Below are 23091 nucleotides of genomic sequence, written 5' to 3'. Positions count from 1 at the left end.
AAGGGTTTTTGATTAAATAAGATAATATATTACATATTTATCTAACACATATGCCATTGGGGGAAAGTGAGTCCAAAAGAGATGTGATCTGAGATCCTCAAAAAGTCATTTAAACTCTTATATCATGACTTGCAGGGATCTTATATGGACACACAGCAAGCACAGCAAACCAAGCTCAGCCTCCTTGCCACTCGTGGGTTTGAAATCAGTCATTCAGCTCTGCCTCAAAGAAATAACAACATTGCATTCAGCCACTGTTGCAGCGCGATACGCTTCATGCCTTTGTCATGGCAAAGCTAGATTTCATGCCAGCGAGGCACACTGCCGGTGCTACACATTGGCTCAGTTCAGAACAACAGATATAAATAAGCTGCACGGGGAACTTCGCACTTGTGGCCCTGGGGCCAAACTGTCAGAGCTCCTGAAGAGTCTGAAATACTGTTGGCCACGAACGGCATGTATCTGACCGCTGCAGTCGGAACCTGAAGAACAAGTGACAAAACCTGCCAGCTTCATTTAAGCGTTTGTTGCTCGTGTATCAGCCATGGATCAACACCGATCCTGATCTCCACCTGTCAAAGATTTGAGAGAGGATCTACGGGTAACACTAAGTCGCCGCAATTCATCACCACCAGTGGAAGGTTTTCTTTGAGCTTGGCTGTCAGTCACATCCCAAATCATTCTAGGTTGCCTTAGCTACACAGAAGAAATGTTGTCTTCACATTTATTGCTGATAGGTGGAATTTCAGAGTGTGTTTGATGCTTTATGAAAGCACATCATTACTGCAAAGCTACACTCCAGCAGAAGGGTAGTGAAAATCCTGTGGCATCTTGATCAATAGGTTGTGTGTATGTTTATATTCATTCCATTTAAGCATGGATGAACTCAACCTTGCTTTTCATAGACTGCACTTTTCACTCACAATAGATTAAATATAATGTGTTTTGACTAAAGCTACATATTTTTTGCTCTTTGATTTGCTGACTGGTAATTACAGCAAATTTCATTTCACAAAAACAAAAATCAAATCAGTTGCAAAATTCATCTCTATATCTCATTCATAAATGACAGGATGACCTTGTGATGGCAGAACTAATGAAGATTAAACCGTTTTTTTTTTAAATCAAGCAGCATTTCTTAGCAAACAAGCACATTTAGTTACCCCAATTACAGTCTTAGAGATGCGACAGTGATTCAAGGGGGACTTCTGAAATTACTTTATCTCCTCTCAGATTGCGTGACTACTATTATGAATTAATGAATGATTTAACAACCGCTCCTCTTCACATCCTGCCTCTAAAAGCTATGGTTAACTCAATGGTCTGAAGGCCCTTCATTCCACTGTTTGAAGCAGACAACAAAGGAGTACCGATGTCCCACGCACAGGGCCTTAAAGTACTGATTAAATTAGATTACCATACAGACCCAAGTATTATTAAATAGTATGAGATGGCCATATACTGTGTATTATCTGTCACTATGCTTTCCATACAGGAAATAAATACTTTAAAAATAAAATCAGGAAATGATATATATTCACTGGCCTACTTTTACAACCCAGAGGGCAGTTGAAAGAGATTGCATTTATTTCCCATGTTTTTCCCCAATTTTAAATGGGTCTTGCTAAACCTCTGTTGCCAGAATGTCAGAAGCGTAAAAATTCCCCCCCACTGGAATTTAAAATGTAGGACTATCCCATGAATTTAAGAGCTTTCAGTGACTTTACACTGACAAAATGAAAAATTGGCCTAAACTAGTAATAAAAATGAATGCTTTTTATTTATTTATTTATTTATTTATTTATTTTTAATTCCAGATGGAGTCTGTCAGGGGCACCAGTGAGTCTATTGGGTTCAAATGGCTTGAATCCCATGAAGCATCCCACAGGTGTACCAAATCACTGATCATCAAATATGAATAAACAGAGTATAAACCTCTTTTCTGCAACACACTCAGCATGATTATCCAACCAAAGAGCATTTTTCCTTTCTCTAGGTAATGGAAAGGGAGCAGTGAAGTCATATTACATGTTAAATAGATTTTAGTTAAAACAAATATACTAAGTACATGTATTGGTCTAAGGAAATTTTGCCTTGCTGGTAATTAAGTTCGTGGCAATGAATTATCTGTTCCCTCAGAAAATGTGAGCACGTCATTAGTCTTACATAAGTGCATTAGATAGACACTGAAAAGTGCTGGCATTTTGACATTTTTGCATTAGCGGAGCTACACTGCACCAAAGTAACAAGGGACAGGAACTATGACAAGCTTGCAACAAAAATACACTAATGGAGCAGATGACTAGTAAAAGGAATGTTTTCAAGGCATATCGCTGCAGCAATCCAACTTAATGCTTTGTATGTACATATGTCTCTTCCGAGAAACTAAATTGAACCACAGCAACATTAAAACTTAAATAAGTCTTTGAATAGCCGAAAGCCTTCATCATTAATAAGTACGCAGCTGAGTGTTTGAAAATGGTCAATTTTTGACGGGGGAAAGAAGGAGAAGAAAAAGACGTGTAATTTCACAGTTCATGGTGACTCATTTAGTACAGATGAATGGCAGCTTACTTGGAAGCAACCCCTCTTTTGCTCTTATAGCGAGTAAATAAGAACCAGCTCTCTTAAAATGGACACACATGATTTGCACTATTAAGTTCAATTTGAATAGGCATCTAAGGCTGGCTTTCATCTGCACACTTTGCTGTGTAACATTATCCCCGTAAGACTCAAAATATCCCATTAAATGGCTTCGCCTGCAATTTATATGAAAGCATACATTAGCCTACAAGCATACATTACCCTACCATCATCAGTTTCCAATTTACAACATCCGTGTCTGTAAAACACAAGGGGCAAAAACTCTAATCTTCTGTCTAATGAAAAACAACAAACCCAAAGCTAATAAAAGTGTCTTCTTTACAGAGCCTTAATTCTTCCTGAAAGGTAATAAAACACATTGTTAATTTGATTAGGAGGTGTGACATATTTTGAATTAAGCCCGGCTGGGATGAGCCCTGTTGGATGAAATTACTGAACCTGGCAGACCTCTTCATAAACAAACAAGCAGGCTGTGCTGGATCTAAAGTGATTGCCTATAAATAACCACCCGCAATTTGAAAATGCTCCATCTGCTTGACGCAATATGCGACCGGGACCAAACCAATCGAGCGCAACAAAGGCCGTCGCTGTTGGGACCCTCTTGAGATCGCAACCTGAACCATAACCGCCAACAGTATCCCTGACGTTGCAGTATGACTCTGAACAAACCTGGTAGCAAAGTCTGACTATAAGCCGTGTCAGCCTCGATGCACATTCAGACACAAGGTTCGGAATGCAAAACGAAATAGCATACAAATCATCGCTTCAGAGCAGCTGAGAGGGACTCAGATACTCTAGAGGAGTCTCACACATTTGCTGGAAAGTGTTGTGGCAGCAAAGATGGTAATAAATAAATTTTACAAAATCCTTGTGTAGTTAAAAATTCATTTGCTGAGACCTTCCTTTCAAATGATGGAGCGGTACACCCTGAAGAAACGGAGAGCTGTGCGAGTGCAGCAAGTCATGCTGTCACTCAAATCAATTTTTCAGGTCACACTCTCAATCAAAATCAATCATGAATCTATTTCACATTTGTATATTTAAAATGCGATCCCACTGCACTGCGGTGTTCTTAATCTCTTTCTTGAATTGAATGTGAATAAAATCATATGATGTCAAATTTTTAAAGCAATATTATTTCAGTATAAACATTAAGTCCATATGTATTTCTGAATAAATTAAAATACAGTATGTGAAAGTACAAGTAGTGGACAAAGAAAGTGAGCAATAACGTAAAGGGGCTTAACGGGGTATTGAGTCCCTGCAGGACCCCAGTGGAGCTTTTGTGGTATATAGTATAAAAATGTAGATAATTCTGTGGGTGACATGAAATGTCACTCCTTGCAAGACAGCCACTTGACCTGTGTTTGGCTAGCAGAGTAGGAAACGGTGTCTTGAGTGTCACCTTTGAATGTTCCATAAACGCTCGAGTGGGTTCAAATCTCATGACTGGGAGGGCCTTTTCAAGTGTATTAGAACAATGTCAGCCTCTTAAAACCACCTGGGTCACCACATATGTGGATGCGCTGTAATACTGAAAGACACTACTTGTGGTGGCAAGGAACTGACGCAACACGTCGTGAAAATTATACCTCAGGATTTTAAAAATTGACCCAGCTTTCTGAGCACCCTATGTTGAAGCCATAGCTTTTAACACATGTGATAACCCTCATTTACCCAAATTGTATTCCAATACATTTGTAGCATTTGCTGTAATCACTTAGCATTAAACACACAGCCCAGAAAAAAACAGCGACAAACTGAAAAACTTTTTCGTGACCTTAGAAAATTGTTACCATTCATTCATGATTTATTACTGATTTTTTAGAAATAATCCTGTAAAACATCAATTCTTCATTCGGTGCACCGTTATTCAAGTCTGTAATTACATTACAGGCCATGCCTTTAATTACAATTATCCATGTGAAGCCTAATTCGGGCGAAACAACTTGTGACAATTAGGCAGAGGGAAATTCATACATGGCCAATTAGTCCCATCAGCAGGTCATCTACGGCAAATGAGTTGAAAACCTTTTATACTGTTAATAAGGACAATTACAGTGCCTACTGAGCAATTGTTGAAAAATGCAATAATAACCCACACAAAATCATTTAGTGTCATGACAAAGAAGACTCTGGCGTCATTCTAAAAAAGATTCAACACAAGCCAAAATCTAGTGACTTTAATTCATTTTAGGGCCTCTAAGTAAACACTGTTTAATCATGCTTGTATTAAGACCACCACAGCTTTAGGACACAAGAAAGGTAATTTGGTGCCTTAGAAAGTATGATGCATTATGATGGAGGTATTATGAATACCTCATGTAGTGCTTATCAGATGATCGAATTTATGTAACGCTTATTATGACAAAAACCTGAAATGCCCCTTGAGAGAAAATGAGACCTTTGGACCCAGAGTTTTATTGGAAACCATTAAAGGCTCCAGCAGTCTTACCTGTGGGAAGGTTTGGTCTTTTTCTCTTCTTGCTGTTCTCGGCACTGGTCTCCAGTGGGCAATCTGTCATCAGTGGACCATTGGCGTTTCCAAATTGCAGGGGCTCGTTGTTTGAGGCTGGGTCAAAAGTGAGTGGATTTAGTCCTGAAAAAAGACAAAGCATAAAGGATTGTGCTCAATGATACATTTGCTACCTTTACACAGTATGGTCATTCATTCGTTTTCAATAACTTCTGGTCCAATACAGAGTTGTGATGGTCTGGAGCATATCCTGGAAACACAGGACAGAAGGCAGGGTACACCTTGAATAGCACACACACACACACACACACACACACACACACACACACACACACACACTGTCTGAAACTGCTTGTCCCAAGCTGGGTTGCAGCAAACCAGAGCCTAGCCCAGCAACACAGGGCACAAGGCCCGGGGGGGAACAACACACCCCAAGCAGGACTCGAACCCCAGACCCACCAGAGAGCAGGCCCCAGCCAAACCTGCTGAATCACCATCATAGGATCATAAATTATCACCAATTCAGCTATGATACGTCTTTCGAATATTGGAAGACAAGAACAAGGGGAAAACAAAGTCCATACACTGAGTTCGATTTGAACCCACAGCAAAATCCACAGCCCATGAGTTGTGAGGCACCAGCACTACACTCTGCACTGCTGTGCCACCCACACAATGTTTTACAGAAATGTATATAAAGAGCGGGGGGAGTGCAGTGGCGTGGCAGGTTTGACTGGTGCCTTGCTATGTGAGGGGTATGGGGTTCTAGTCCTACTTGGGCTTTGCAGTGGCCCTGTTTTTCTCCCTGTGTTTGCCTCCCCCGTCATGCAGAGGGAGGACCTGGCATCCCACCTCTGTTCCTCCCTTGACTTTACTTGGAAACCATGCGAGTGGTCACTATGGGTCGGCTCCGACTTGGCACCTTACATGCATATAAACAGTAGCCATACAGGCCACAATAAAACACAATCCTCTGTAAAGGATTGGACAGTCGGGACCCAAAGAGTGTATGACATTCTGAAAACCGTTCTCAGACTCTTATCCTTCACCAACTTAGCTTCCACATTTGTTTTGATCAAAGGCACTTAAACAATTAATTATCACGCAGTTAAAGGCAGATCTGAATACGGGGGTGGGTCTGCAGAAAATCCATGAATGCCACTCAAGAACTCAAAAGACAAGAGCATAATTTATTTGGTTTCTGCTAGTTTGCTTTTCTCGAGGAAAAACAATAATGAACCTGCACTGTCCAGCTCTCTTCCTTTCGGAGACAGAAAGGGAGTCCACAGCTGAGACATCCCAGTAATGGTATAATCTTCTGGCAGTGATATTCACCAGGCATGGACTGAGATTGTGCCCAGCAGGCATGCTCATAATGCACCCTGACTGCTCAGCCTCCAAAACTCACAGTTATTAAGCTTAAATCAGAGCACAGTTTCACCACCAATCGTAATGAATGCACAAATTACTGTGATGTGTAACGGAGTGTTCTGGAAAGTGCCAGCAAAGTCGAAACAATGGAGCAAATTTCATAGCTATTTGAGTGTTAATAAGTTTTTGGCAGACAAACTTGAGTAAATGAGATAATGAAGGCTGCTCTGCTATGATGATTCAGTAACTGAAAGCCCAGATGCAGCGGGAATATTTCCAGCCGTCATCTAGCTTTTGGATGTTTGTATATGGGTACACTGCAGTTCCTTGTTCCCTTAATTGGTGATATGGGATTCACTTGAATAAAATGTGGACAAACAGCCAAATAAGCCTAATGATTAAATTACGGGATTATGGACAGAAGGGATTTGGAAATCCGGACTCACGCAACACTTCATTGGCCAGTCCTGAACTTAATAAGCTGCAGCATTTTTTTTCACAAATCAGAAGACACATGCAATACATCTAGGGGCACTTCCAGTCCAATTAGTGTTTGCGTACGGATCTTGGGTTCATAAGTTTAATATTTTCCATTAACAATGATTAAGTATGATTATGATGTTCTATTTTATCACTGATACTTACATAGAAATTCATGGCACAGATTGTTAAAAGGCAGCATAAATGTAGAATGACTGGTATTTAATGAAAGACATAATTAATGGGGTGCCAGCTTCATAAGGAAATTGTAGTGTTCTCAAGGTATTAAAATAAGCAAAGATTTTCAGAAGGCCATACGGTGTAAGTCATTCTGAAAGATAAAGATGTGAACGGAAATATGCAATAAGTCCTGTAAAAGGGTTATTATGTACATAGCACAAATATTGCGATTACAAAAGTGCTCCAGATGTGAAGACACGTGACGACTCTGATTTGAGGGTAACAATCTTATGCCTGTGTTTATAAATACATGTGATAATGATCTGTATTAACAAAAGTGATGCAAAGTGTTACATAGACCCTACCCTTCAGGCTGCCATCCTTAGTCCTGTGGGTTCAAACAGCAGATAGGTCATCGTAGGTAGGCTGCTTTCTTTCAGCCTTTTCATATCCACATATTCCAGCCTTTTCTTTTGTGTAACTTCCCATCTCATTGCCTGCCCTTGTACTTTTTATCTCATAACACATACAGCCATTACGATTTAATGCTGTGGTTTTTAGCTAAAAGAAATAATACATTCCCTTCCTGCCATTCAGCCCTGGTTTTATACATATTTAATTAGTGTTTCCTGCCATTTAAAAGAACCCAGACAAAAAAGAAGGAATGACGGAACATCTGTTAATCAAATAAGTGAAATAAATAATGTAATACATAAGAGAAAGTACAAACCGGGCGGAAAGATTTCCCTGTGGCATTTTCCTCAGAAAAGCCTGCAAGTGGTTATGTTAGCATTTCCACGACACTGCACGTCGCAAAGTATATCTTTCAGTGCCACTTTCGCATACAGAATAAGTAAAGAAGTCTAAATTACAAACAAAATGGAACTGAAGCGTAAGGAAAGTTTCACCTGCTGAGTTTCGCTATGAAATTTAAGTTTTGCTCCCTTATGAAACTTTCCTTTTGCTCCCGTTCCCTCACTACCGCCTGTTTACAAAGCCTGAAATATTACTGGGATTAATTCAAGTACGGCTTGTAAAAAACAGTGGAGGGCTTGCTTACTGCAAACAATGATTTACATGTTTCATAAGAACGGGCCTCAACAAACCAAATACCATATCCCTTTTGATATTTGCACCTGTTGTTTTCTCCCAAGCCCACTGCCCTTGGCTGCTTCCTTTGGACCCAAAAATTGCAGGTTTGAACCCCACCACTAGCTGTAATACCCTTGAGCAAAGAACTTAACCAAAATTGCTCCAGTGAAATTATCCAGCTGTACAAATGAGAAAATAATTGCAAGTAGCTTCACATTGTAAGTCGCTCTGGAGAAACGTGTCAGCTAAATGAAAGCCCGTAAATCTATGGGAAGAATACATTTAAAAACCAACTTGGAAAAACCATGATTCAGCTGATGGCAACAACAAAGAAAGGTGCACTGTAATCAGACAACTGAGGTAACTATTACTCTTCAGTATTTACCTCAATATTTATCAAAGTGTCTACATGGACAAATTAATATTCTGCTTAAAGAACACAAAATTCTGCTTAAAGAAAAATTAAGATTAAAGTAAAAACAGGATTTATCAGCCATATAAAAAAGACATATTAGGGAATCACCTATTTATGTTATTATAAAGAATAAATATATAATATGTTGTGGCATGTAGGGATCTACCAGTGATCAGGCAGACAAATGGGATGGATGGATTTGCATGCATTTTTATTTTTCTATCATGGTGAAAAATCAAGCACAAACACAACTCTTAGTAAAGCAGCTAATTAACTAAAATGGATTTCCAGCTATCTGAAAAAAGAACTACAACAGCATAAGAAATAAAGCAATGTCCAACACTATAAATTAGGACTGCACCTCTAAACATTCAGCACAAGTTACAATTAAACTTTTATAAAATAATCTCTATGCATAAACCAACAGCTTTCTCCACTTTCTGTCTATCCTCTGACAAGAATCTCCAGATTTTTCCACACATGGGTAATTCCCGCAATAGCTACCCATTACTTGCTAATGCACAATTTTTCCAGGTGTGACTGTCAGTTTTTTTTTTTTTTTGTGGCGGGGATAACTATGCCCTATATTATTAATCAAATGGATGAACTCAATCACTGTGACTGATAACGGACACATTCCTGTCAAGCCTAAGGATTCAAGTGGAGGGCAGAAGATTCAGGAGGCAATATATGCCATTAACATTGACACAGTGGCATTTATTACATACAAATTAATAACACATGGGAAAATGTAAACAGATAGAAAAAATAAAAGCCATTTTGAAATTTGTAAACATATTTCTATTCAATATGGGTAATCCAAAGATGCAAGGCAGTGTATCTGCCAAAAGGGTGAACATAAAATTGTACAGAATGCTGCTAGGGATGGAACACAAGGTTCTCAGCCACACTACCAACAGTCCACTGAATGATTGCACCGTAGAGTGGCCAAAGCCGTATGCTTTGAACATCCATAAAATGTGTTACGAAAACATTTTTAACAGCAGTACTGCCACAGATGGAACACACAGCACTAGCCAGAACAATTTTTAGTTAGCTAAAGTTCTAAAATAATACAAGTAAAGTCTGCCCTTGTGGTATAAATGGGAAGATCAACAACACATGACCTACAAGGGCAAATATTTATCTTTGCTTTACCAAGAGAATTATGGATGTATTATGGTAGCAGAGTCAAACATGTGCAGCATTGCACTGAAGGGGTGCCGAAAGTAGAGTATACAGCAAGGAGACTGTGTCAAAGGAGTTCTTGCCCACTGTGTCTGTGGAAAGTCCTGCTGGGACAAAGGAGGAAAGAACCACAGGGAAGATTCCCAGTGCAGGTCTCCTCAGGCCTGCAGCAGGTGGTGGGAAACATGGTGCCAAACACATCCGCTCACCAACGTGAAACAGCGCGCCTCCGATTGGCCCAAATGGAGGCCATTAATCATCTGACTAGATAATAAACAGCTTAACACTGACACAAAAATGGAATCTTTCCCTCACAGTGCAAAAAAAAAAAGAAAAAAAAAAAAAAAAAAAAGAGTTGCTATCTGTCACAGCTATTTAATTAACTTTTAATTACCTTTCTTTCCATTTAATTATTATGAAAAAATCATTTAACATATGAGAGCTTTTACCAAGGATATCAAATGTTTGTAACTCTTTTACCTTTGCCAAACATTTAACCACACATTTATGCAAAGCATTAAAAATCAGCACACCAACACCAAGGTTTGAGTGACTATACGTTTTCGTTTTATGTATTTATGCAATAGGTGGAAATGTAAATATCACATAATACCATAGAATTATTTAAACAAATCCCACTCTGACTGATTGTGAAATATCACATGAATAAATACATGTTAATATGCATGTTTCCTGTTCACAAATTATCAGAGCAAAATTATATTTGGCAAACATTCATATTAGACTGTTAAAGACCATGAGATGTATCACAAGACATTTTTCTAGTACTTTCTACTCTACAGAATTAAAGCAGAAAAAAACTGATCATTGATCTAATGAGACAATAAGGTTGTAAAATCCTAATTCTGTCTTATTATGAGATATGATTAGTGAGGCTAACAATTCTCCATGCTGAAAACATGCTGTTACACAAACCTTGGGATTTCTTCATATGGTTTAGTGCATGGCACAGACCCACTGTTTCAAATAACGTATAGTGCACTAGATCATTGTAATGTAAAGCTAAAAAACATGTCACGATGAAGAAAAAAGAGAATTAGGAATTTGCTAAGCAGACATTTAAAAACTCACTTGAGAAGTTTCATTTACATCTCACATTTTGAAGAATCATGTATTTACCATGTCATGTCTCTTGCTCAAGGACACAGCAGAAGGTCCCCTCCTGGGACTTGAACTGAATCTGTTTTGGTGGCAAGTCTTTTATAATAGTCCTGGTTACTTTTATAATTTGTAATGACTGGAGCCCTGCACATTATCCACTTTTCTAAAGGTCAAGAGTACATTTGCAGCATTTCTCAAACAGCTGAGACACTGAAACCCTGCAGCAATAGAGGGAAAAAAGAAAAAAAAGAAAAAGATAGAGGAAAAAAAACTGTGCCTCCAGGTTTCATCATAAACTCCCTGTGTGTGGAGCACTGTTGGATGAGGAAAATCACACTAGAGAAGAGAACTGCTAAGCAAGAAGTCTCTGCTCTTTCCTCCACTTATTCTATAGAGAAGGCTCAAACTTGTGGCTAAATGAGTTGTTTTACTTTTCATAATTATCCTGTCAGCAGAAGTGTGACAATCATATTTGGAATCGCTGTAACTCACAGACTTAGCTTTTTACTCAGATCAAATGTGTGAAAAGAACTCCTGAGAGTTTATTAGAAACTCTTAACAGACAACAGAAATAAAGAGATGCCTAAATAAAAACAAAATTCAACAGGACTGTTTACATTAATGGACTAAATGAGCTCTGAGAGAACATTCATGGCAGCTTTAATTAGTAAATCAAACTATTTATGGACCAGGTGCACAAATTAACATGTCAGTGAGTGTTGCATCTAAAAGCAAATACTTGTCAATAGACCCAGTAAATGCAACACCGCATTAACTGTATCCAATACTGAAATAAGACTGCTTTCAAGTCAATTATTTTCAAGGAAAATGTGCAATCTGTGAGTGTGCCTGTGTGTGAGAGAGCACCAGAGAGCTGCTGAACAGAACTTTGGGTAAATAAAGCTGATGACTATGAATGTGCGATGCCGAAACAAATTCATCTGGAAAACGAAAAGGCCGTCGGCATTACAGGTCACAATTCCAAGATCTGAAACAGCAATGGTAAACAAAGCGGACACTTGTGAGGCAATAGAAAGCATATCGGCTGAGTGATAAAGGGACTGGAATGTTAATAAAGTTAATTGGATGCTTATAGTAAAATATCCTCCAAATGCAGTGAAGGAAAAACCAAAGTGTACAAAAGCACGGACAGACTTTTCAACATGGAAGAACCTTGGTTTGTCTTTTATTCTGAAAGAGAATAATGCTTAGATTAGAGTTATATAAGCAAAACATCAACTAATTCCTGATCTCTAATGAAAAATCCTTTGGTGGCTTTCTACAATTGGAGAAAAACTAAGTCATTGTATATTTTATACCTCCCAGCTTCTTATTAACTCACTCAAGCTCATATCATCTTCACACTATTGACTTCTTGAATAGTTCCAAATAGAAACAGCTACTCAGCCTGCTCGGAGAAAACTATGCAAAGTCAAAAATAAAAAGCAAAATTGTCCCTCATGCAGAGAACCCTTATTTAAGAACTAAACCAATACGTTTAGACGATTTTACTATTTAGATCACAGTCATTAATCCATAGGTTGGGTAGAAAAATGACCACTTGCTCCACCACTGGCACATTTCCAAAAGCAGAATTTGCAATTAGACATGATCTATGAAAACCACCCACAATGGGCCATTTGCTCTGAGCAAAGCAGAGCTTTGTTTTGTTTTTGTCAGCTCTGCCTGTCGGGAATATATTTCAAACAATGAGATGACAGCTTAAGTTTATAGGGAGCATGGTAGCTCTGCATCACTCCTCCCTGTTGAGACCCTGATATGTAGGACTGGAGTGGGAGCCTACCCAGAGATTTTTCCGACCATATTATTTTGGTGCGTAATTACAGGGGATTTAGCTGGGGAAAAAAAAAAAAAAAAAAAAAAAACAACTGGCACATTCTCAAAATTCAAACTTCAGAAGTTAATCTTGCAGCCTCAAAAAGCTAAAATGTGCTCAACTGCTCAAATAGCTGAAGAGGCCTCGAGCATCCAGCCTTTGACACTTGTTGACAAATACCCGTGAATAAATACATCGAAATGAAAAGCCATTAAAAGCAAAAGCAGGATGATTGGAAAACAGTAGCAGCTATGAATACAAATTTATTGAAGAAGCCTCAAAGAGACTGTACAGCCAGTTCTTAACTTACTGTAGGTGCTGACAATTTAATTGCATAACCATACTGTACATACAAGAATGGGCAGAAATGGCTTGCAATACTGCCAAAGACAAACATCTACGAATATACACACCAATAAACAAACAAACACTAATGCAGCCATATGTTCTTGAAAATGTTGTTTGATTTCAGACCCAGCCTTCCAGAATGAAAGACGCTGCAAACATCAGTTGAAGCATTAACAAAAATATCCACAGGCTTACGACTTCTGTTAAATTATCATCTTCGACGCAAAATAAAATTAAATCAGCATTCATTATCTTGGTGACAAAGAGGAAATTCACCTCTGTCATTCTGATGCCCCTCTAGGGGATTCATGGAGGGCTGAATTAGTTTAATCTCTCAGTCACTCATTTCAATGCCACTGAACACAGTTAATGAATCTTTGGTCTGCAGCCTAATCAGCTTACATTGGCCTCAAAGTCCCCAGATCTCTCCCGGAGCAGAACATGTGTTGTGTTAGAAGAAGAGGTCAGTGATAGGGCTTGTGCCATTCACTGGAGGATTCATTCCTTCAGCCTGGCCTTTCCCATCCCTTTAGTTTCTGCTTCAACCACGCAGGATATAGGATACTGAGCCCAATATCAAAAGCCACACTGATTGTCATGATGCACTGCATATCCGTCTTACTCATTGTGGTGATGTGCAAATGTGAGTTTTATATGTTTTACATGAGTACTCAAGCCTTTTATGAGCACAGACAGCTGGAGGCGTGAATCACAATGCAGAAGAAACAAATCCTTGTATTCTCTATCGTTGGACAGTCCCTGACAATATCTGCTTCCTGAGCATGCATCAGCGCAGTCTTTCCATTCATTGAGTACCTGTAGTTTCAGAAATGCAGCCGCATATTCTCAACTTCAGCAGCTAGGGCTGTGCATCTGCTGCACTTAGGCTAAATGATCTTCAGTTTAAATGTAAGAGTGAAAACAGCAGGATCCTTTGGTTCGCTTTTTGGGTTCATGCATTTTCTTTTTAAAAAAAAAACCTAAAAGTTCATGGAAAAGAGTGTTTGTCACTGAGTATAAGCCAACAGCAGCTAAAATGTAGGGTTTGTTTTGTTAAGTTTATATAAAGGCTGTCTAAATTGTGATTAAGAGCTTGGGTTAAATTCATTTAATTCGGCGTCCTTCTGTATGAAAAACCATACGTAACAGATTCATGAGGGTAGGAGCGTTGTTGTGTCCTTGATCCGGCTATATAACCTGAACAGCTGCAATAAAAATATTCAGCTGTACAAACCTCTAAACTATGTTTACTATGTTCCAGGTTTGCATGAAAGTGCTAGGCAACTACATGATATCAGTACCAATGGGTATGTAATGCTCTTTGTGGGATGTCACAGTCACAGTTTTGTCAGCTGTCCAGACCTGGAGACAGCTTACATGAAATTACAGGACATAATGTATTTGATTTCAGTAATATTTTTTCAGGGGGGTTAGAATTCTTAGCTACTCCCCTACCTAGAGTACATAGTGATCTACGTTGAACTGAACCAGGAAGGATCATAAATGGTTTGAGAAGTAAAAAAAATCCAGGAACATCGCTATCACATCAAGAAGAAGAGTTGCAAATAAAATGGAAACCTTTTTTGTTAAATCCTTTTGAAAACAAAGCAGTTCAAGAATGAATGGTGGAGAGATTTTTTGTTATGAAATACATATAAACAACCCAAAAGTATCTATGCATATTTATGCATAACTTTTTAATTTATTCAAAAACGCTGCAGTACATGAAAGTGTGGCATATTGCTCCTGAATACACAAGAGGCAGGGGATATTTAATTACAGAATAAGAAAGCAAATATAATTGGCATCCAGTATGATTTACCTTAATTATGTAGTACTCTGTTATGTAAAAAAAAGAAAAAAAAAAAGATTTTAACCTATATAACATATCACTGAATAATATTTAGTGTACTGATCTCGCTCCTTTTTTCATCTTGCTTAATTGGATTCCCTTGGATGTTTGTGTCAAGTTCAAAACTCCAGCTATAAGATCCAGCTATAAGATACAGTATCAAGATCAGAAAGTTTAACCACCTCAGGTCATCGGACTCTTAGTACTCCAAACAAAATCCAAAGTATACCTATTTTCAGCACTGGCCCAGTATAACAGAACAAGGTATCCTTCACGGTCATCAGAAGGGCCTAGAGTCCAAACTGTTTGGAATACACTGCTGCCCAAATATCTTGCTAACACCAAAAACTTCCTCTTGCGAATGTAATTCCATGTTTTAGAAATTACAGAAGTAAAAACTACCAATGGAAGAGACGCTTATGCACTTTAGCGTGCCTTTATTTGAGGGTTTTTTTCCAGTAGCTGAATGCACTCACTGTCTCTCTCATGCTCCTGTTGATGTAATGCAACCTTTGTATTTTTCTCAGAGATGTACGTCGCTTTGAAGAAAAGTGTCTGCTAGATGAATAAATGTAAATATTCCAAATACCTTTAGAGCAAAGCGACAGAACTGAAGAGGTGTAAATGTAATATTAAATTAAATTAAATTTTTCCATCTCATGCAATCTGAAAGAGTTATCAAGAATGTTATCGATAGAATAGACTTGTATTTTACAAAGACTTGTGGCTTAATTACATACCACATAGGTCAATTATAACAGAAAGAAGTAAATGGACAACCGTAACTACTGAAAGTAAAGTATTGCACCTCTGTTAGCCTGCTAAGGAAATAGTTTAACAAAATGACAAGCTGAAAATGAAAAATGTTAGACTATTTTAAAAAACGTGCTTCAGATAATGTTTGAGACATAATATTAAAAGCACTATTCCTGTATAACAATATCTCTGTTTATGAGATTGTGTGTATTTTAAAGGGTCTGTCATAATGAAATATTGAGTTCATATCTGGCTTGTTAATGTCTATCTGGCAGTGAAAACTTTTTTCTGTAACCAATTCCCTCAGAAGGCGCTCTTCAAAACCAGAACAATGAAGTTAAGCTGTCTCCATTTCCTCTCACATTCGTCTCCTCAGACGGATTTATCTTGTAAATGGTGGATGCATTTTTCTCTTTTAAACTGGCTTTGAAATACATTTCAAAAAGTGCCTTTTCCTTTAAAAAAATATAATCATCCTTATCCAACTGATTTCATTCAAAACACATTTATGCTACATCTTCTTTTTCAACCCTTAAAAATAGATTTAGACTTGATCTATGCAGCTGTAACCCCTTTTGACTTTCTCCACTGTGGAGTTACTAGGTTCTTGCAACAGGTGTGTTTTTTTTTTTCTAGAAAAGAGAAAAGAAACGAAGGTGTGATCCTATATATGACCCAGACAGAAATGCCAACAGAGGTGTAGTAAATAAATAAACAAATAAAAGTAGCAAATAAAATAAATTCATACAAAGCAAGGATTACCTTCTGTCTTTCCCATGTGGAGGTTTACCAGTCTTAGCTTGATAAGCGGAAACTAGACTTTTGGAGGAAAGAGTTAAATCCATTCCACGGTACGCATAAAAACTGTGACTTGACAAATCGGAGAGACAGCCGAGGAAGTTTCATTTCCAGGACAACAATGCACTGTACAGGGTGGATCTGAAATCTGCCGCAAAGTTGATTGCATATTGAGGCCCAGACAACACAGATGTCACGTCCACAGAAGAAAGCTCAAGATACTGTAGAGCCTCAGAACTAAAAAAGCTGCACAAATCTGTGTCTTTTGCCCGGCTGGTTTATAACTGCAATTAATCATGGTGCCAGCATGCAGCTATATGATGATCATATTTTTAACGTCGCAGAATTCCAGCGAGCATCCAAAGGGCAGTCCGGCATGTTAAATCACAGCAGGGAAATGACTGCTCCCCTGAGACAGACTCGAGCACTAGCTTTGCTACCTGTCATCATCCAATCTGTTTCGAAGCAAACCACAGCATTTGGCTGGCTCAGCCACCTATGTATTTTGTTTTAAACAAGTCTAGCATGCCAGCATAACTGAATAAATCCCTGACTTCAGCTGGCCACGTGAGGTAAGGCACAAGCTTATGACTCTTTGTCCAGACTGCAACAGAATAAAAATTTGACTACATCGATGCTATTTCAGGCTCCACCAAATATGCCCTTGCTGAGATCAGGCCAGCTTCCTGCCCTTCCTTTCTAAAATTAGCTGCGGTTCCTCCATTTCAGTCGGCGTCCTCGTTGCGTAGACACAAGAAGCCCATTGCATCGGGAGTTGCTCCGGCCTAGCTTTGTATTAGATGGACAGAACCGATCGACATTGGGGGCTATTGATTCACCAGGCACTCATTTCTCCAGAGCTGAGCATGAGCTCATCACAGGGGGCTCTGAGAATCACTTACTGGTTCAGAGAACAGCCAAGTGCATCCACACTGATTGCCTGACATGCCCCTCAACTTCAGACTAACGCAAAACATTGCAGAAACTAACGCAAAATTAATTTTTTCCTCTCTCTTCTACACAGAAATTACATAAAAACAATACTGATGCTGGCTTTTCACTTCAAATACTTTTTTGCAGCACAGAACAATATAATCAATAATAACATTAATTAAGATGACTAGTATGCATTCTCTCACACACACACACACACACACACACACACACACACACACACACACACTGACTGAACTGATTGTCCCATACAGAGTGACAGCGAACCAGAGCCTAACCCAGCAACACAGCGCGTAAGGCTGGAGGGGGAGAGGACACAACCAGGACAGGACGCCAGTCCGTCGCAAGGCACCCCAAGTGGGACTTGAACCCAAGACCCACTGTGCCACTGCACCACCCTTAGTATACATTCAATTAATATTATTTTAATATTAACACATATATTAATATATAATGATATACAGACACACGCAAAAAGACCGTTCTTTAACCCCTTACGCAAGTCAAAAGTTACATATGTCAGATTCCACCACCTTCCCTGCCATTCAACATCATCGCGTGCTCCTTTACACGTGCAGCATGCTTCACTATTGTATTTATAGTTGATACAGCTAAATCTGGTTCCTGTGCTATAGATGATAATTTTTTTCCACCTTCATACTTCATTATTATTTTCAATTTAATCTCCAAATCGATTGCTGTACGCTTGTGAGATGGTTCTTGTTTTATTTCAAGTGGACGTTTACCACCAGGCATTGTGAATAATGAAAAGGGCAGAAAATATGCAAAAAAAGCACTACATTTACAAGAGGAGATGCGTTCACGGCTCAAAACGTGAGAACTGGGAAGATTCAGCTTCCTGCCTTCTCTAGCTACGCTGACTTGTACTTAACGTATTTCAAATTTTTGCATGAAATAAAAGCGCTTTCTGTGAATAATGTGTATGCTGGGAATTTTTCATGTAAATCTGGAATTAAGTAAGTCAAATTTACATAAGTAGAGGCATGTCTGTACATTATTAAAATATATACAGTAGAATATATAGGCTACAGTGCAACGCCTAAACTGTACTATGAAAAAACTTCCACAACATAAATGGAAATGATCGAACAAAAACCAAGAAATAAAACTAACAAACAAGATGAAGAAATAAGAAACAACTCAAAGTTCAATAGGCAGAGATAAAATGTAATGTCTACAGGAAAAAAAAAAAAAAATCACAGCTAGGAATCATGTGAGAGAGCAGGCTGAGATTAGCACGGCATACACAGCAGAAGTGGTCAGAAAGTCTTCTTGGATGGAGCTCTGTCAACTGCTGTCATGGCAACAGGCCACTGACCCCACTGAGGCCTGTAGCTCTGACCCTAATTATAGGGTACATGTCTACAAATTTACATGCTACAGAAAGAATGCTGCACTAATGTTTTTCTTCATTGCCTGGGCCCTGAGGTCCAGTAAAACAACATGAAATATTTAATAGCTGATTTGTCATCATTACTGAGCAATATGATACATAACATAACTTTATGTTCTCACCAAAACAAAATCTGGAAAAACTGTTCAAGCAATAACAGTACTGGTATACTCTGATATACAGACTTCCGGTTTACAGACTTTTGTTTAACGGCCCTAGAAAAGTTGTACCTGTGTTTGATATGTGGACGGAACTGCTCCTGGTATTATAGACTTTTTAGGGTGTTTGAGACAGAATAATGTAGAAGTCATGAGCCAATCAGTCACAGACTTGTCAACAATTTATGATAACTGCTTAATTTGGCATTGTTTTTGAAGTTGCTTCATTATGGTTTTCAAAAATGCTTCCCCTTTTTAATGTTTTTTTTTTTTTTTTTTTTTTTTAAGTACCTCTCTACATTGAAGAGGGTCTCAGAACTCAACTCTTTCTGACTCACTTCTCCCCTAATCTTGTAAATAGTTGATAAACATGTATAGGTTTGTTATTTTTAAGAATTTTTAACAAGTTGTTTAACAACGGAAAAGCTTATATGCAGCTACTTGTGTCACATGTACTAGTTTATATGGTGGTATGTGACAAAATGACATGTCCGCATCCAAATCTCTCTTTCTGCATTTTTTGTATTATTCCGAGATGAATGTTGCTTTGGAGAAAAACATCTGCTAAATGAATAAATGTAAAAGTAAATTTACCGTATCTTTCATATGTTTATGTGTACTAACTGTATAGTAGCATAGTAAATAATAAAATGTCTCAGTTTAGTCTTTCTTAATTTCCTTGTTTTTAATTCTTTATCATCGTAAAGTTTGAATTACTATTTCCTGAGACTGTTTTTAATTGTTTGGAGGGTGTTTGTGGAAATAATTGGGAATGTGCGTAAAGTCAAGGCATGCATCTTTTTCCCCATTTAAAACAATCAATCAGAAAACACCTCCTGATTTACAGACATTTGGCATACAGAGCATTTTCAGGAATAAATTAGATCCCTGCAACATGGGATACCTATAATTTGCATAGTACTCAATGGCTTCATTATTCTAATGCAATATAAAAACTATGAGCAGTTTTATACAATTTAAAATTATCATTCTGAAGGGGACAGGAGTGTTGCAATGAAACTTTAATCTTTCAAATTAGAGATCTTGACCATACTGGCAGCAGGCGGAGTTCTGCTAAGTGAAGCTTCTGGGATGTCTGTTACATTGACAGAAAGGAAACGGTCTCTGTCACGTGTGAATAGTGAAAATCATTAGACCTACACATTTTTCATATGTATATCCTTGATTCTTGCAGTTTGGAAGTGAACAAAAGCGCTTCTGAATTAAATAAAACGAGTTGGGAATGATGTCCATGTTGCCATTATTTAGACTTTGGAGAGAAAAAGCATTGTTAATGAGTATATTGATATATGGTAACCACATGTGTTGCTTAAGCTCTGGCAGTTAAGATCATTATTCGTTAAACAATTAAGTTATGGATTCCCAGGTTTTTATTGCAGAGCATTTTCTGAGTTTGCTTTGAGAAACACTAAAAGGCAAAAGGCAAGAAAAACAAATGATTCCCTCCTTGTTATCAGTTGTTTTACCAGCATATGTTTCTACAGACCCAGTCAAATCCTCTAAAAAGGTCACAGGATGAAGAGAAAAAATAGCCAGGTCAAAGAGACAATTTAGGAAATAAAGGGCAGATAGCAACCAGTGGACTAAATTAAAAGTGCCCAAAAGAAAAGAAAAGCCAGTAAACCCAGTCCAGCCAAAGGCTAACTGATTACAGATGAAAAACAACTTCCTGTGGCAGCACATTTTCCATATGCAAATTACATTGTTTACTTTGTCACACCTCACCAACAGGTGTGAAAATCCACTGTTTTGTTACAGTAAAATAAAAAAGGCCCAGATTGCAAGGTGTTTTCTTTCCTGATTCTCTGCTGTGACTGACTGTCATCTGAATATAGTAAATATGGGAGTTACTGATACCGTATATCTCACCCTTCCTGCATTCTGTCGGGATTAGTAAGAAGTTGTTGATTGATTTTACACAATATAAGAGGATTCAAAGGGTAAAAGTGGGACGTACAAACAGGAGATTAAACATTTATTTATTCTCAGGTCAAATTTATTTTCCCTAAGGCTACTGCATAACGATATAATAGGACCCCCATGTAGCCCCAAATGGATTACTTAAGTAAACAAAAGAAAACAAACACAAAATAATGCAGTTAGACAAACAGGAATGTTATGGATTCTGCAAAGTCTCTTGGCTGAACCCATAGAATGGGGGTTGAACCACTGCTTACTTCCAGAGTAAGTGGTGGGGAGGGAAGGTCTGGAAATAAAAACAGTTTCCGCAGATGCTGTGTGAGAGACAACTTCATGGCAATGTACACCCTGAGCGTAGGCTGCAGATACTGAAAAAACAAATTGCCAGCAACAAGGTTATAATAAGACATACAAAGGATATTGGATTTGTGCAACTGTGCATATTTTTTTTATTCTGTGCTGTTGCTGTAACATGATTTGGAGGGTCTTGTTAACAGTGGTTATTTATCCAGCCAGCAGCAAAACACGATTTTTGAGACTCAGATTCTTGACACAATGGTTGACACAATCCATTCATCATTACACCACCATTTCCATTCATCCCAGCTCTCAGAAAGAAAACAAACTGCTATGAAGCCCCCCCATGGTAATACAAATTGAATTCACTTTACATAAAAATGAAAGTAAGTGAACGATACAGCTAGATCCAAACATAGAAGCATATCAGTCAAGCACTGGATGCAAATCATTAAGGAAAAGCTTGTAACGTCACATAAAAAGGGAGTTTGTAGCCTTCAGTCAGCATATTCTTAAAAATGATTACATAACAAATGGCAAATTTGCAGACTCGGGAAATGGCTTTCACATGCAAGCCCTTTGGACCTACTAACCACTGCATATTCGGTATTTTATTAATATACTAATAATTTTTTTGTTTACAATGACTTCTTAAAAGTTTAAAAAAAAAAAAACATTTATATAGTTAGGTATTTCACTGACACAATTTAGGTTAAGCACATTGCTTAAGGGTACTACAGCAGAAGGAGGCAGCTGGGTTGATCCACCAAGACTCAGATCACCATTTCATGTTCTCAACCAGTACACTGCCTACTGTTACATTTGAATGAGTAGGAACCGCAAGACTGGCAGAAATAAAATGGCTAACAAGAAGCAGAGCTGAAACAAAATATTATAAAACTCTTTGGCTTTTCGGTAGAAAGAAACCTTCATTTAATTGATAACACTGTAATGTTCTTTTACTCTTTTATGACATTTGGAAAGGTATTTTTATTTATTTAATTAATTATATTCAAAAAACAAAGTATAACATATTCAAAAAGATGGGCTCATGGAAATGGTTTGTAAAAGCTGAATTACTAATATATTTTGGAACACAACCATACATTCTATGTCCTTCAGGTGTGACCATGTACACTGTTTTTTTTTTCAATGAACTTGTACTAAACATGTCAGGTTAGTGCCAAACGACACAGAAATCCAACCTGGCATTTTGAATACCATGCACTGTAAAAACATTCCTCAGCTGCACTGGTGACTTGGTTTAATTCACTGAGGTGGAAAATACACCCTCCCACAGACAGAGTGCACATTTCACGTCTACATTTTAACATAACGGCCTGATCTAGGGTGGGTTATATGTACCAACTGGACCATTAACTTCCAAAATAGCTTTAGATTCCATCTTGTTAACATCTAGTATCGATTCCCTTCATGAAATGAAGATTTGAATGCAAGACACCAAACCTTTACAGCTCACTAAAGCTTTAGTATTTGCTGTGATGAAGGGAAATGGCAAACCTTCTTAAATGCCAAATGGATCTTCCTAAACCATTGATAATCTACCAAACCATTTTTGACACAGCAATACACTCTGCATCTTCATTTAATTGTCATACCATACATCTTATAGAAACACTCACAGTTCATACTACAGAAGTAATGACAACTAAAATTATTAACAGCAAGTAAAATGAGCTACAGTGATTCAGGTGTAGCAGGTTGATGAGAGCAAAGAATGGTGCATTCAGAAACATGGACCTCTTGGCTTGAATGCTAATATTACCGACATATACAGCACCAGTTTG

At 38.1% G+C, this 23091-nt stretch overlaps 1 protein-coding gene across 1 annotated transcript in view; it reads right to left on the bottom strand.

The window, feature by feature from the left end:
* Positions 1 to 23091, bottom strand: part of LOC108931021 (ecto-NOX disulfide-thiol exchanger 2-like) — a 115308-nt gene that overhangs the window by 74454 nt on the left and 17763 nt on the right. Inside the window, exon 2 of the mRNA XM_018746572.2 lies at positions 5060 to 5203. Within this exon, the coding sequence (XP_018602088.2) occupies positions 5060 to 5203 (144 nt within the window). The remainder of the gene's footprint in view (positions 1 to 5059; positions 5204 to 23091) is intronic.

The sequence above is a fragment of the Scleropages formosus genome, chromosome 14 (assembly GCF_900964775.1).
Source record: "Scleropages formosus chromosome 14, fSclFor1.1, whole genome shotgun sequence".
NCBI classification, from domain to species: domain Eukaryota; kingdom Metazoa; phylum Chordata; class Actinopteri; order Osteoglossiformes; family Osteoglossidae; genus Scleropages; species Scleropages formosus.
The sequence above is the reverse complement of the archived record's forward strand: the minus strand, read 5'-3'. Positions and strand labels throughout refer to the sequence as shown.